At 45.7% G+C, this 15,106-nt stretch overlaps 1 protein-coding gene and 2 non-coding genes across 3 annotated transcripts in view; all 3 read right to left on the bottom strand.

Moving 5' to 3' along the window:
- Window positions 1-8,749: 8,749 nt before the first annotated feature.
- Window positions 8,750-15,106, bottom strand: part of LOC125756442 (uncharacterized) — a gene marked incomplete in the record, with an annotated part of 397,333 nt that continues 390,976 nt past the window's right edge. Inside the window, 1 exon segment of the mRNA XM_049411241.1 lies at window positions 8,750-8,926. Coding sequence (XP_049267198.1) covers window positions 8,750-8,926 — 177 coding nt within the window.
- Trnat-ugu (transfer RNA threonine (anticodon UGU)) lies at window positions 9,665-9,737 on the bottom strand. Its single transcript has one exon. It is a non-coding gene; the product is annotated as a tRNA-Thr (tRNA).
- On the bottom strand, window positions 11,599-11,671 carry Trnat-cgu (transfer RNA threonine (anticodon CGU)). The gene has a single exon. It is a non-coding gene; the product is annotated as a tRNA-Thr (tRNA).

Genomic DNA, 15,106 nt, shown 5'->3' with positions numbered 1-15,106 from the left:
GCTACAGTGATACTTATACAACAATGAGCGGGATGCGACGAGCACTTGAACATTTCGATGGTGTCGCAATCCTCGTCTCTTGGACTGCGACAATTAGTTTTCTCTCTTCCCGAGGGACGGGAAGAGAGAAAAATGAACCACGGCGTAGAGGCGGGGTACGGGCGGTATTTCGCGTAGGTTGGTATGCGGGTGATATAGTGGAGGCTGCATCGTAATGTGGACGGGTAGAACTGCTTCACATGGACGACGCGGCTCTAGGTCACTGGTCCCGATTGCAATCAATTGTCATGACCTACCAACTAGCCCAAGCCGCCGCCTTTCCCGGTTACAGTAACGTGCGAAGGGACCGGCGCAGCCGCAGGCAAAGCGTATAGGGCGATTATCCGAAGTACAACACCGGTTCGCTGTAGCTGGCCCCGTCGACGTCGAAGGGCGCGCTGGATGTAGCGGCTGGTGATAATTCTGTACGACAGTATACACATGGGGCCTAGGCATGACGCCTGTATTAGTGAGAGTTACAGCCGAAGCGCGTAGGCAAGGTCTGGAGACGGCTCCGGCGTAGCGGAGCGGTGCTGGCGGCGGGACTTGTTGGGGTGGTTGGACGTCTTCTGCGTAGCTTGATGGCGCAGGCTTAGGAAGACGTAGGCGTTGGTCGGGAAAGGTGTCAACAGACTTCTTGCTCGATCGCGCGGCGAAACGGTGGCGTGAAGTTTGAATCGGGCTGCTGTACCTGCGACGAATGGGTGAATGGTACCAGAAGAGTTGGGGTGTAAGTTGCTCCCGTATGAACGCCTTCGTTTGCGCAAGCGCTACTGACTGGCCGGAGATGGCGGCCAGACCAGCAACGCGTTCGTCGCGTGAAGAAGGGCAACGAGTCAACGAGCGTTGCCTGCGCAGCTCCTCGTACCTATAGCATAAAGACATGTTTTCTGCTGCTCACTGTGGGCTGTTCGCACGCAGCATGTTGAAGGCAGCGTCCTCCATGCCTTTCATGACGTTTCTTATCTTGTCGCATTCCGACATCGTCGCGTCAGCCTGCTTATACATGTCCAGGATGTCTTCAATATAACTTAGAAGGGTAGCGGCTTGGGCTAGTTGGTATGTCATGACGAATTGTATAGCGAGAACGGGGTGCTTGGACAGACAGAAAAAACGAGGACGGGCGCTAACTTCCAACTGCATTTTGTTCCATATATAAATGTTCGATTCTGCTTAATAAAATCAGTTGGAAGTTAGCGCCCGTCCTCGTTTTTTCTGTCTGTCCAAGTACCCCGTTCGCGCTATACAATTCGTCTTCAATATACCTTGCAAATGATTCTCTATGCTGATGGTCGCGTACCCGCAAAGGCAATTCCGCGTGCACCTTGCGTGCAGCAGCGCGACCAAATACAGCGACTATGGATGCCTTGGACGTGTCCCATGTTGGAATTTCCGTCTCGTAGTTGGTGTACCAGAGGTTGGGCACACCAGGTAGATAAAAGAGCACGTGGCTAGGTTTCGCGGCGTCATCCTATTTGTTAAGAATGCTTACTCGATTGAACTTCGAAAGCTAGTACCCCACGTCATTGTCGCCTGTGCAGCTGAACACAGGAGGATCATTATGGCGAGGCGGACCAGAGTATACGACGGGCTGGGCAGTAGGCGTTTGCTGGGACGTCTGCTGATATGCATCTAGAGACGTGGTTGAAGGGATGGCACGGGATCGAAGGTCGGGCATAAGTTTATGCTTAACACTCTTCACCACTTGTAAAGGCGTTTATTGAACGGTGGCGCAAGGGTCAACCAGAGGCTCAAGCGACAGCCGAAACGACTTACTCCTAACACGAGTGGCAGCCAGGAGTAATGCACAGTAGAGCACTAGATGGTGCTTGAGAGGATGCCCTAGTGTGGCGTTTCTCTTCGCCACAATTTATTTATTTTCATTTATTTATTTAAGTATTTAATTGCTTATTTATCATTAATTTATTTATGAGTTCGAGGACACGGCAGGTCAACACATTTGACCCAGAGAGGTGGGGCTACGCACAGTAAAGCAGGTTACGCCCTTAAAGGGGTCTTCACCGTGTCTGTAACTAACATCCTTACCCCTTTGGAAAAAAGGTGTTTTCACAATTCAAAACACCCATTGGGGGCTTGATACTGATTGGGGCGTTGTGAATCGTCTAAACACCCTTATGGCTGATAAACCATGAAAAATTAGTCTTGCAGTATGGAAACATCCAGTCACAGATGACATCAGCATAGAAGGTGCACATACGCGTCCCACCATACACACAACATAGCGTGTCATAAAACAGCCCACAGCGTTTGCGCCACACAGCCTTACACGGACGATTTGGTATATACAGACTAGGTATGGTGAGCTGCCGTTCAGTGCCACTGAGGATATTCCTACTGGGTATAATTGAACACTTAACATTGAGAGAATAGGCGTGAACTTATCGTGCGCTACATAGCCCTAGAAGAGACGTATCTTTTAATGTAAACTCTATTACAGTATTTGAGAAAAGACGAATTGCGCAAAAAACATAGCACACCACGGACAAAAAGGATGACACCTGAGAAAACTATTTTATTGACATCATAGGCGAGTGGATATATAGGACACAGGGAGGTTAAAAGAAATAACGGGAAGGACCACATCATGAGCAGAACAAACTGCAAACATGAGACAGGCGAATCGAACCAGAGCTTTGGCACATGACATGTAAAAACGCACGTTCACTCATATAAATGGCAATGAGGGGGCGCTTATAAAACCACCAACGCTTCTATCAATATGATAAGCCTCAATCATTTCACGGGCTGTCTTGCCTTTGCTCCTGTTTAAGATCTTTGTTTCGTTCAGTTTCGCTACGCATTTTATTACTTTGCATTCCCCCCGCAGGTTTTGCATCGATATGGTCTTGAGGATGTGCGTTCCATTTTGCAGTGCACGTTTATGGCCCGAAGGACAATCATTTATGCATCGGCCTGTTTGGCCGAGGTATGAATACTCACATGTCAGCGGCAGGCCCTTAGCTAGCAGTGGGGCCCTAGGGGCCCGCACCCCTTCCCGAAATTTTGGAGATGTAGGTGCTTTTCTGAAATAGTCATAGTTTCCTGCAAGTGCCCCGCCCCCTAAAAAACCCTGGCTACAGGCCTGGTCAGCGGCATTCTATGAACAACCCCTACCGCGCATTCGTGTTTTTTCGGGCATCTTTTCCTTTTTTGCTTGGTTGTATCTCTCTTGCAGCACAAAGAAGATTGTTCTTTGGGGGGGGGGCACAAAAAACTACCGGAACACTGTATTTCATTGCCACACCTTTCAAGTTATGGGTTATCATGTGCATGTAAGAGATTACAACTTGTCTAATCTTTTGTTTGCATGGTTCGCACTGTGAGCCTTTCGTGTTCATTTCTGTCTTCACTTTTTTCAAGCCGATTTCTGCCAATCAGCTAATTACCATGGGCGGATAGCCAGCCTGTTTCAGCTTCTGAACTTGGCCTTCCAAGCTTTCTTGCACTTTATCGCAGCAGGATTCCTTTAGTGACGCTTGTAGACGCATGAACGCGATCGCACGTTATAGTGTGCTAAATGGAGCGTATCACAAGGAATTATTCCTTTCAGCGCACGCGGGCGATACATCTAACATATGCTTTCGTCATTACCAGTTACGTCAATATCTAAAACCTGCAGCCTGTAGTCTTGTGCAAGCTCGTATGTGAAGTCTAAACCGCTGCCCTGTAGTTTAAAAAGTGATAAAACGTCCTTCACAGTTTCTTTATAGGTGGAAGAATCCTGTTTCTTTAAAATAATTTTAAAATAATGAAGAAACATACAAACATTTCTACATTTCCTGTTCTTCTAAAACTCCAAACAAATGTCTGTTTTGGCCATTCCTTCCATTCTGAAAGAATGCACCAACTAGCCCCTAAGCGTGTGCTACTAGTCCACTATTACCAAGCGGCCTTTTATTCAGCGAGTACCAATTATCATATGACATGGTATTGTATGGGCCACAGGGGTTTCAATAACCCATAACACCCTTAGCTCCTAAAGGGTGTTTTTGGTATAGCGCTACCCCTTGCTGAAACCAAAAGGCCAATTGGGGAATTAAAGCACCTTACACCCTTATTTTGCAAATTCTCGTTCGGCAAAAAAGGGTTCTGCTTGCTTGAAATGACTTTAAAGGTGCAAAGTGGTTTTCAATGTACAGCACATGAAAATAGAAATTGACAGAATAATGGTATTTCAAGGAAATGTTACAAATGAAGCGAAATATGTTGTACCATACAACAGTAATTCCCAGAAAAAAGAATAATATTATAAAGTTTTAACAAATCAAGTGTACTAGAAAGTGGCTCCTGCAAGACAGTTGCAGTCGGAAAAGCTACGCAGCAAAAATGATTTCAAGGCTTGACGTCTTGTAAAATCTGGCTACAGCCATTACCTTGCTTTGTGGCGTGTGCGTCTGCATGACAGCTGCTTAAGTACTGAAAGATGCGGTATGCTTAGTTTATATGTTAAAATGACATACGTCAACAGCAACCATAACAATTTCCTGCGTAATAAATAAGAGGGATGCGACTGTGTTTCTTTGGTGTCGTCCGTAAGTCCAAGCTGTGGACGGGTCCGCCTTCTGAATGGGTGCCGTAAGAGCGATGCGTACTTTAAGCTTGCTTTAAAGAATGTTTTGTACGCAAGAAGTTCACGCTTACATAGCATACCACAATGTTCCCGCTTCAGTATGCATCGTTTGAAACATCAAGAGAAAGAAATGTTCGAAATATGGGCACTTTATGACGCATCATTTGGGAACGCAACCCCTACGTATTTTTAATGCGTAAACCACATAGGGGAATGATTACCCAAGCTGAAATGGAATTGGGAAACATCTTCTCTAACCGAATATTCACACGAGTACAGTTTCAGCTATGTTCACTTAAGGGTGGATAAAAAGAGCAGCTTGAAGTCGCACATATTTCACAGAAAATCAAAGCTCGTTTATTTTCTCCGACCGAGAGAATCCGACTGATCATTCTTTCTGAGTTGCCACTATCTGCAAATACCATCTTCGCACGTACCTGAAAAAGTTGAAAATGTTTTTAGGCATCTAGAAAGACCACAATAAACTTTCGCGTGGTCAAAAAGAATGTCTTTTCAAGAAAAAACAGCAGTGTAGAAAATGACTTTGGCATTCTCATTTTTGAAGTGTACATGAATGCTACCCGAAATTGCTTACCCTTTCGAGCATCGTCGGTATGCCACAATTGTTAGAGTGGTGCTTGAGGTTCTCCCTGAGTGCTCTGTACCGTCAGGCATAGTCATCTGATAATATGTGCACTCACCAAATTTGTCCCGCCAGTATTGCAAAAGTACCCAAATGCGATATTTAGCGATAGATCAGAATAGGCAAAAAATTAACAGCTTTCGTTTCATACACGCTGAACGCACTCTTGTCCAAACGCCTGTTCGCATGAGAATAAGTAATGTTAATAGTAATGTCATAATATTAATAATCTAGCAGGAGTACATATTCTTGGACCAGTGAGTAAGCAAGGCCGCATCACGCGGTATTGAAGGGTTCCCAATAAATGATCATTGCTGTGCATCATCTACTGGTCAGTAATAATTCCTCCAATGTTGATTTTGACAGAGACAGGTGAGGAGCCTCTACATTATTCTAGCTAACAGAAAAACAAAGACACACAGTGAAACGGAATATTCGTAAACACACCAGCCTAAGATGGAAACATTTTTGTTTCCACGCCTTAATAAATTTTCTTTTTCATGAATTCCTCCATCTAGACGACTCGCACTTTAAGCAACAACACCTTTTTTTTACGTTCGTTGGATATGCTAATATTGCCTTTTATCCTGTCTGCCGTCCGTTTAGGCCTACGTCGTAAGAACTAACAGCTTTTACAGCGAAGCGCTTATGAGAGCACAACAACGGCCGTTTCGGGCGCCTCAGTTGTCCGTCACCGCTGCTGTCTCTAACCGTTATTGCGAGAAATCAGAACAAAATAAAATAAGAAAAAATATCGGGATGCAAGGGGGTTCGAATCTGGGCCGCCGGCGTCGCAGCCCGGTATTCTACCACAGAGCTGTTCCGGTCCTTGAAACTCGTTCGCAAGAAGACCCTACACAGGCTTCATGTAGGGAAGAAACCAAATTAACATATGTAATAGAGCGTGTAGTCAGCGAACGAAAAGATCATGGAAAACCCGAGGGAAGTTATGACCCGTCATATATATATATATATATATATATATATATATATATATATATATATATATATATATATATATATACACAATGCAGTGCTAACAAAGGACCGGAAGTAAAAGTTCAAAAAATAAAGCACGTAGGACAAATTGTTCTGTAAAAGATCCCGGCCTTTCGGCGCGGGACAGCACTTTTGCCTACGTGGTTGATTTTTGTTTTACTATATATATATATATATATATATATATATATATATATATATATATATATATATATATATATATATATATATATATATATGAAACCCACCAAACAGCTGTAGTCGAGCAGAAAGTTGTTCCGGCCGGGTATTCGAACCCTCGCTTCGCGGCGCCACGCGTTCAACGATTCGGCCGCGAGGTCGTATGCCCACCATACTACTAACGCTGAGCTATAAATACACACTATTTGCTGTTGGCGTTAGGCAGACCTTTGAGATACTTGAGAGCCAAAAGCTGCGCTATAAAGGATGTCGACCGCCCGCCTTCCGTCATGGTTGCGCTGTGCCGCTCCAGCCCTGCAGTTTGGCCTAGAATACGGGCTTTCCTGTGTTCTCGCGTTTACCTTTTGGGCATGTTCCACAGATGCCTCATAGCTTTTCCCGTGTAGTGCTTTCATCACACAGCTGTAGATGCAGCCATAGACCGCACGAAGGTCACTTACCTAGGTGCAGCGGCTGTGTTTGATAAAGGAGTAAGGGGTCAGCCTTGCTTCCTTCAACACTCCTATTTTTCGCTATCGCATTCATTACTTCTTCCTGGCGCAGTACTGTGTTTTTTTTTATTATGCAGCCCAAGCGAGTAGCCCAGCTCTTCGGTTCGATTTTCACTCTAACCGAAGATTTTTGTTATTTATCTTATTACATCGTTCTCGATATTTCCTCACTGAAAACGCAGATTTTTCGTTCACTACCAACGAGGCCGACATCGACGCCGGCAATGCAATTTCTGCGAAATGAGCTCGCCTAAAATCAAAGTCAAATTGCTTTTTGATGCAAATTTAAACAACTTGTGTAGGTCATACAAAATGGTTTCTCTAAGAATTGGTAAAAATGAGAAGTAGGATTACCGATGAAGTACGAAGATTTCTAACAAAACTAACAGGTGCAGGAGACGTGTATAAATGCTAAAAGTGATTTTATTGATTTTTAGTTGACGAAATTGAATTCTGTGTTTTATATGTAATCGCAATAAGCCAGATATTCCTTTAGGCAAATCGTCGGAGGGGAGCTTGCAAAGTATTCTTTCTCTGAGGGTGGTGCAGAATGTTAGAAATGTTCCATAAAACTTGCAGGAATAACCATCCAAGCAAGTTTTCTCCAGCGTGAAAGAGACGGGACCAAGGAACAAGGGCCGAAGACACGCGGAGAGGCGCCGAAGAGAATTTTGCTTGCTTTGAGAGCACAGAATAGGGGACGAACTGTAAATATTGTCACGTAGTCGTGACGTCGGCGAAGACAGCAGGCGGCGTTTTCAAGATGAAACTGTTTATTTGGCCGAACTTGTGGCCGGGAAACGGAATGTTGATTTACAGCAATACACACGGTATGTACTGCTAGCGGCGTACAGAGCGTCGACCGTCGATCAACTGACAAGCGGTGAAGCGCATCGGCTTTTAAACATGTGCCGTCGAATATTCCAGCGTTATCGCTGGCTGTCGTGCAAATTCTAGAATAAGCTCGAGTGTGCGCGTCTTGCGCGCAATCTTAACAAAACGATCTACAATGATCGCGAAGCTTCTCGAACAATGAGGCGCGGTTCGCGCTGAGCGTTGCTAACAGTCTTTGTGGTCGAAAACCGAATACAGCAAAAGTGATAAAGAAACACACGTGGCAATATTGTGTCTTCGTCTATCATAGCGCAACTTTTGCGCTGGAAGAATAAATTACTTCGCGATCTTCAACCAGGTATCTCGCACCAAAGTTCTGTTAAGGCAGTACAACAAACTTTTGCTATTGTTTGTTTTTGTGAAAACGCCGCTTTGTGCATTGAAGTACAAAAGCCACGAAACAGAACATTTATTTCCTTTTGGAATTTACGAAATTACCTCGAATATTGTTGCACCATAAAAAATAAAAACGATACGCTTTGGAATCTCAGCGGCCAAGATAAGTCAAATTCCACATTAAGCATAAAGTAACTAAATAAAATGAGAAGTAAATCGTACAAGTGCCAAACGTAGAATTTTGGCCATTCAAATGCTGCTTCGCCTTATTGAAGATTGTAAGGAAATGTCGCATTGGAATGGTTCAAATGCAAGCAGTTTAACTTTTTTCTCGAAGATACGCATTTTTTTATTACACCCAACTTCGGAAAGGTCTCAAGATTTTACTTTGTGCGTTGTATTCAGATTTATTTGCGTTGCGAGTCAACTTGATGGCAAAATGCTTTCCAAATAGGTTCGTATAGTTAGCTGTCATAATACTTAAATATTATTCTAATTAAAAGTCAAATGAAGCAAGCTAACGGGAAAAACTGTGGCTGTTCCTTATATGAACGCTTATACAAAATGCATCTCACCTTGATTAAAACCACAGAAGCAGCTCTGGAGATACACATTAGTTAGAGACCTAGGTGTACAAGGTTCGCCACGCTTCGCCGTAGGTTGACATAATCTGGGGCTGCCAGAGCGTTGCAGGCAACATGTCCCTTCTTCGCAGATTGTCTTCTCGTTGCAGCGCTGGTCTTTGCGTCTGAGCTTTAGTTACAGAGGAAGAAAATCCACGCTTTATATGGTAATGGCACAAGCACTATGCGTGTGAGTGCTGCCGACATTAAATTGTAATCAGACTCATTCATCCATAGGAAATGTTGGACTATATATACCGCTTTTCGGATATATGTCTAGTATGGTCGCGAAAAAACTAATTCAATAAAACCATTCTGCCGCCGAGAGCGGCCGTACCCGCAACGTTAGGAACGCGATTGTTTTGAAGCATCGACTGCGCTGCAGCATCAGTTGCTTTACACACCCACAGCGGCAAGAGAGCGCTAGCAACTCTCTTTGTGAGAGTAAACGCTTGTCTCATATTTCACTCCCTTTTCAGGAGTGCTCGGAACTCTCTGCTGCACAGAGTAGGCACACTCTCTCGACAGAGTTCTGGTACCTGGCTGAACATGAGTGAACAAGCTCCCTCGCCAGAGTAAAATCACGCTTTTCAAATGGAGTACATACACTATCGGCTGGAATTACACTACTCCCTCGCAGAGTTTTACAATGCTGGCTGGGGTAGAGTGCATGAACTCTCTCCAAGAGTAGAAGGAAAGAAGGGCTAATTTTAAGGGCTCGTTTTCTTTGTTATACACAATAATAATGAGCACTAACAGACAATAATGCGAAGGAAAGTATAGGGGACGTTTTTAGTAGTAAATGTAAGGTAAATGTGAAGAAAGAAAAGTGGACGAAAAGATAGCTTGTCGCGGGCAGGGACCGAACCTGCGACCTTCGAATAACACGTCCGATGCTCTACCAACTGAGCTACCACGGCGGCCAATAAAGCCCCTTGATTTTGGAAGTAGCGACACTCTCCTCCGCGCGCGCGTTTTCCTCCTCAATTCTCCTCAAATTTCTCCCCTCCCCTGTCCGGCGCAGTGCGCACGGCACGCTGAACACTCCACTCGCTCGCCGCAGCCGCATTAGCAGCACAGCGCGCACTTGTTTATTCGGCCCTTTGAAGCTATAAATGAGAATATATTGCTTCAAAACCGTCGGGACGAAAGTGGGCTTCCGATAGGACATAATGACAAATATCTATTTTTCTATGACGCTTCGATAAATACAAGCGGATGCGTTTCGAAAAAAACGAGTATACCAACTGGCGGCAGAGCGGTTTACTTCTGCGTCGCCGCTTCGGCTGTCTGTAACGCGGAGTTGTATTAAGCGCATGTAATGTATGCAGCATAAAGTATAGTCGATAATTTCGCTCCTAATTGTTGTCTCGGTGAGCTCAAGGAAGGTAGCCAAGAAGAAATGTGGTGGTTTACTTGAATTGCTCGAAATGAGTGGGCCGGAATCCTTTTTGTGCCAGTGCCGCTCTCAGACGCGTACGCACGAACATATATACACATGCGCGTACACACGCAATACAGGAAAGCACGCACGCGCATACAAAAACGATAAAGACACACACGCACATACATACCCACGCACGAACACACGTGATACAGACACACACACACATACATACCCACGCACGTAGACACGCTATACAAACACGCATGCACATACACATGAGCATACACGCGCGATAGAGACACGAACGAACGCGCATACACAGACGCGCAACAGACACGCACGCGCATACATGCACACGCGCATATACAAGTGATAGATGCGCACGCATATACATGCACACACGATACAGACATGCACGCACATACATACATACGCTCGCAATACAGTAACGCACACACGCCCGTGGATACATGCTCCCGTATACATCCACACGCGGGTACAGTGGCGATATACGCGCACGCACATACACACGCGTGAATATACACAAACGCGCGCACGCACAGGCGCACACATACGCGCGCACACGCACGCGCCAATGCAGACATGCACACACACATACGTGCGCGCACGCAAGCACAGGCGCGAAGACACATACACAACCGCACGCACACCATGGCGCACACATACTCAAACCTACGCACACGCACCTACACACGCAAGCGCACACATGCACACATACAAACACGCATGCACCCTCCAGGCTGGAGGGTTCACGCCTGGAGGGTTCATGGTGTGCGCGAGCAACTAAAAGCGCGCGACGTGTCTTCGCGCGCTTTTTGTGACGTCAGGGTCACCTGACCGGGAGGTATCGCGCGTCGGAGCCACTCAGCGTTGCGGATGCGCCGGCTCCACGAAAGAGAGGGTGAAAAAAGAGGAGGTCGACGGCGCGAGAAGTGTGCGGCGGCGTGGATAAAACAGTGCCGCTACTTTACAACATCTAGGGACTTTAGCGGCCGTCCCCCCGTCCACTTTATAGGGTATATATGTACGTACATTTAAACGTAGGAGCGTCAGTCAGCGCCGCCAGTAGCCATGACGGCGAGTATGGAACACTCTTTTTTCTGCCTGGTGGCGTCACGTAGCACGTGAACTTATTGCGAGCTGGCAGCTGACAAATAATCCCTCGCATACTACCTGAAATCATCAAGTCTGCAAGAACGATACCCTCGCTATGAATAAAGGAAAGAAGTGTTAATTTTAAGCGCTCGTTTTCTTTGTTATACACAATAATAATCAGCACTAACAGGCAATAATGCCAAGGAAAGTATAGGGGATGTTTTTAGTAGTAAATGTAAGGTAAACGTGAAGAAAGAAAAGTGGACGAGAAGATAGCTTGCCGCGGGCAGGGACCGAACCTGCGACCTTCGAATAACGAGTCCGATGCTCTACCAACTGAGCTACCGCGGCGGCCATCCCCCCGTCCACCTTATGGGGTATATATGTACATTTAAACGTGGAAGCGTCAGTCAGCGCCGCCAGTCGCCATGACGGCGAGTATGTAACACTCTTTTTTGTGCCTCCAGGCGTCACGTAGAAAGAGTAAAATCACTCTTGCTGCTATGACTAACGTCTAAAAAAAGGGGGAGGGCAAAGAAAACCGTCGTGCGTTTTTTACAATGTAACAGTGAACCTTGCTGGAATGCCTGAAGCTTACCTCACACTAACCCACATCCGCACACTCATTCATACACACACAACACAGCAAAACTGAACGGATGCACTAATGGCGCTGCACACAACCGTACACCCGGTAGCCGGTATATATGTCCATGGTGTTTTGCCCCCCTTCTAGTGCCGGTGGAAACAACTCTGCTGGGAGTATTTAAACAGCAAGTATACACGGAACACATGTAAGCATCGCATGACCAATTGGGATACTGTTGGCACGTCTACCTTTTACTATAAAACAGCACAATATTCAACACCGTTTTCATTAGTAAATTCCAAATATCAGCTGGGACTCTATCATATAGGCTCAATGCTGTACAGCCGCTCATGCGCCAGTCTGAGAGTTGTAGCCACGCGCTTACAAATACACTTGCGACGATATTTTATTAGGGCTGGCTGATGAATACTTTACGGCGTTACAATCTGGCCTCCGATCGGACAAGCGGTGCCGCGGCAGGCGCGGCATGTACGCCAGAAATGCAACGCCGATCAACATAACCACAATGTAGACACATCTCTGGCGATTATCGCACTTTCGCTTACCTCGGTTGCATTTTGATGTAACAGTGAAAAGCTTTCTACGCTAAAATGCGCATTCTTCAACTTTCGCCATCCATTTGCGCCGAGATCGGTCGCACTCAATATAAGCCGTACGACTCCCAGCGAAGATAGGCCTAGCGCACCGGCCCAGTCCGTGTGTACATGCTGTCGGCGCTTCTGGGTTTAAGGATGCGCAATTCCGACGTGTAAGAATGAGTGTACAGCAAAGCTTTAGTATCGGTTAACCTGAATGAACCAATAATTTCTTGCGTATAGTGTCCGTTCAAGAAGGTATGGGCGTCGTTGCGACGGCGCTTTCAGCAAACGCACCCCGGCAGCCACCGAACGCCGTCGGGCGCACTGGCCGGCCCTTCGCTGACACAGACTTGTCAATTGTATGCCTTGTTGAACTAACATGGTGGCGTACTTTCTTGCACGTTCGATTTGATGTTTGGCGCTCGGTTATGCATAGAGTTGTACCTCCTATCGACTGAGATGCAAATCAGCACACTGACATTGCGCGAGAAAATACATGTTATTCGATGGCATTCGTGGTCGGCAGCTGTTTGTGTGTTATGAAGACGCGAATTTTATTTGGAAAGGAAGATCGCGTCTATCTTCAGTATGCGACGCATAACGATGATGCCGAGCGGTGAGCTCTGTCTTGACTATTCTTTTATGACGTTGGTGTTGTCTTGGAGCGTGGCGTAGTGGATTAAGACGTTGGCTGAGAATGTGAGGGTAGCCGGTTCGATTCGCCCTGCCGAACGTTCTTCTTTTTCTTTCGCGGTTTTTTAGATTTTTTATTGCAATAATGCTTTATTATCTGCCTTATTCCAGTCGCAATTAGTTTGTGTCCTAAACTAAGTTGGCGATGCGTTAGAAGTTGCCGATGTTCGAGGTTTCGAAGCTGCCTCTGTTGGCCTTTCAGAAACCAAAGATTGACGATCACAAACTTTCGCTTTGTTATTACTGAAAGCTGTCCTATTAACTTGCACATTAAAGTGACATCTGTGGCGCCTACTCTCGGAGTATTATGGTTAGGAGACGGAGTACAAACGAGCGCGGCCAGTAGCTCGCGCTAGTTTGTACTCCGTCTGCTTTGGAGGGAGTTCCCGACACTGTACACACTACATCGGAGCGGGAGTTTCGTGCATTGGGAACACTACCTGAGTTGGAGAGAGTTCGCGGTCTCTTTTACTCTGCCTACAAGGAAAGAGTAAGTTCCGCGGCTAACTCTCCACTACTCCCCCACGGAGTTAAAGGACTCTGGCGAGAGTAATACAGTCGCTGTGCTCTTGCAGTACTCCCTCTACATATGTGAGTGCGGGACCGCTTTTGTTTAAACGAATTCCTATAGGACCGCACCGTAACTAAGCAAACAAGCGCAATGAAATATCTCTATCTAGCTCCCGCGTCTTGAGCCTCGCGACGCTCTCGTTCTCTTGTCCTACAGTTGGCGCCGCCGAAACAAAGCATAAAGGAGAATAATGAATGAATTTAAGAATAAACTTTCAGGATACAAAATAACGTATAAACGTTATATGAAGAGTTTTAACTTTACTACGCGCCAGCTAACAAAAAAAGAAAATACAGGAGTGCAAATCTGGCAAATCATTGTCAAAAATAAAGGTAAAGGACTAAATGATTGTCTGTAATGCACGCACATTACACGTTTCTCTGAAAATCTTCCCTGCAACATTTCGCAAACTGTAGGGACGCGTACAGCTGCTTTAACATTTCGCATTAAGACATATGGTATTCATCGGTATCTTTTTCGCGAATGTTCACATTCGTGAAATTCAGCAGAAAGTACTTGGTACGAAAAGCCAGAAGTATGCGTTAAAAACAAGTGGAACTGATGGCAACCCTATACGCGGCCTCGACGTGTACAGTGTTTACTAATGTTCAGCCAGCGATGCATAGTTTGCTAATACTATTTGGTGAACGAGGAAACAAAAGTTTTCGGCCATAACCTACAACCATGATGAATGCAAAAAGTAATCATCATTATCGTGCTGCAGCGATATGCTACACGACTCTGCCCACGTCCTTCACTACTAAACTTGAGAGTTAAAGCATTACTTCCAGAAAAAATTATGGCCCCACCTCTATTGGGAAAGAGGGGCCCAACCAAAGCGTGGCATGTGCGTGAGTGGCCTGCAACTTTTCTTTCATTCTTTCTTTCTATCGCATTGGGAAAAGTTTCTCTATCATTTTCCTTCCCCCACGCCGAGAACCCACGTGCTAAGCAGTGAAGCCCTTCTTTTTCGAGAGGCAACAATGATTGGTCATGCGTTTATATCTAGGCAGCAATGAAGCGATGCGATTTGAAATGACAGTGACCGAGATGAAATCTCGGACTGGCATATCAGTAACGGCTGATCGCCGAGAAGCCCATGATCGAGAGAGCGCTCTTAATTTAAAAACGGCCCATACAAATATACGTGCGAAAGGTGCACGTTTCGAGGGCTACTTTTGTGTACGCCCGCATTTCTGCACACTCCCCGTTGCCGGGGTTTTCATGGACTACACCACCGCCGTCATCAGAACTTGTAACTTATAAAAGTTCCGCTTCAAAGTGCTTGCTCATGCTTTCAGAATATAGCTTGTATGGAGAACATAAGCACTTGT

This window comes from Rhipicephalus sanguineus, chromosome 11, assembly GCF_013339695.2.
Source record: "Rhipicephalus sanguineus isolate Rsan-2018 chromosome 11, BIME_Rsan_1.4, whole genome shotgun sequence".
In the NCBI taxonomy this organism is placed as follows: Eukaryota; Metazoa; Arthropoda; class Arachnida; order Ixodida; family Ixodidae; genus Rhipicephalus; species Rhipicephalus sanguineus.
This window is presented reverse-complemented; position numbering and strand designations above follow the sequence as displayed.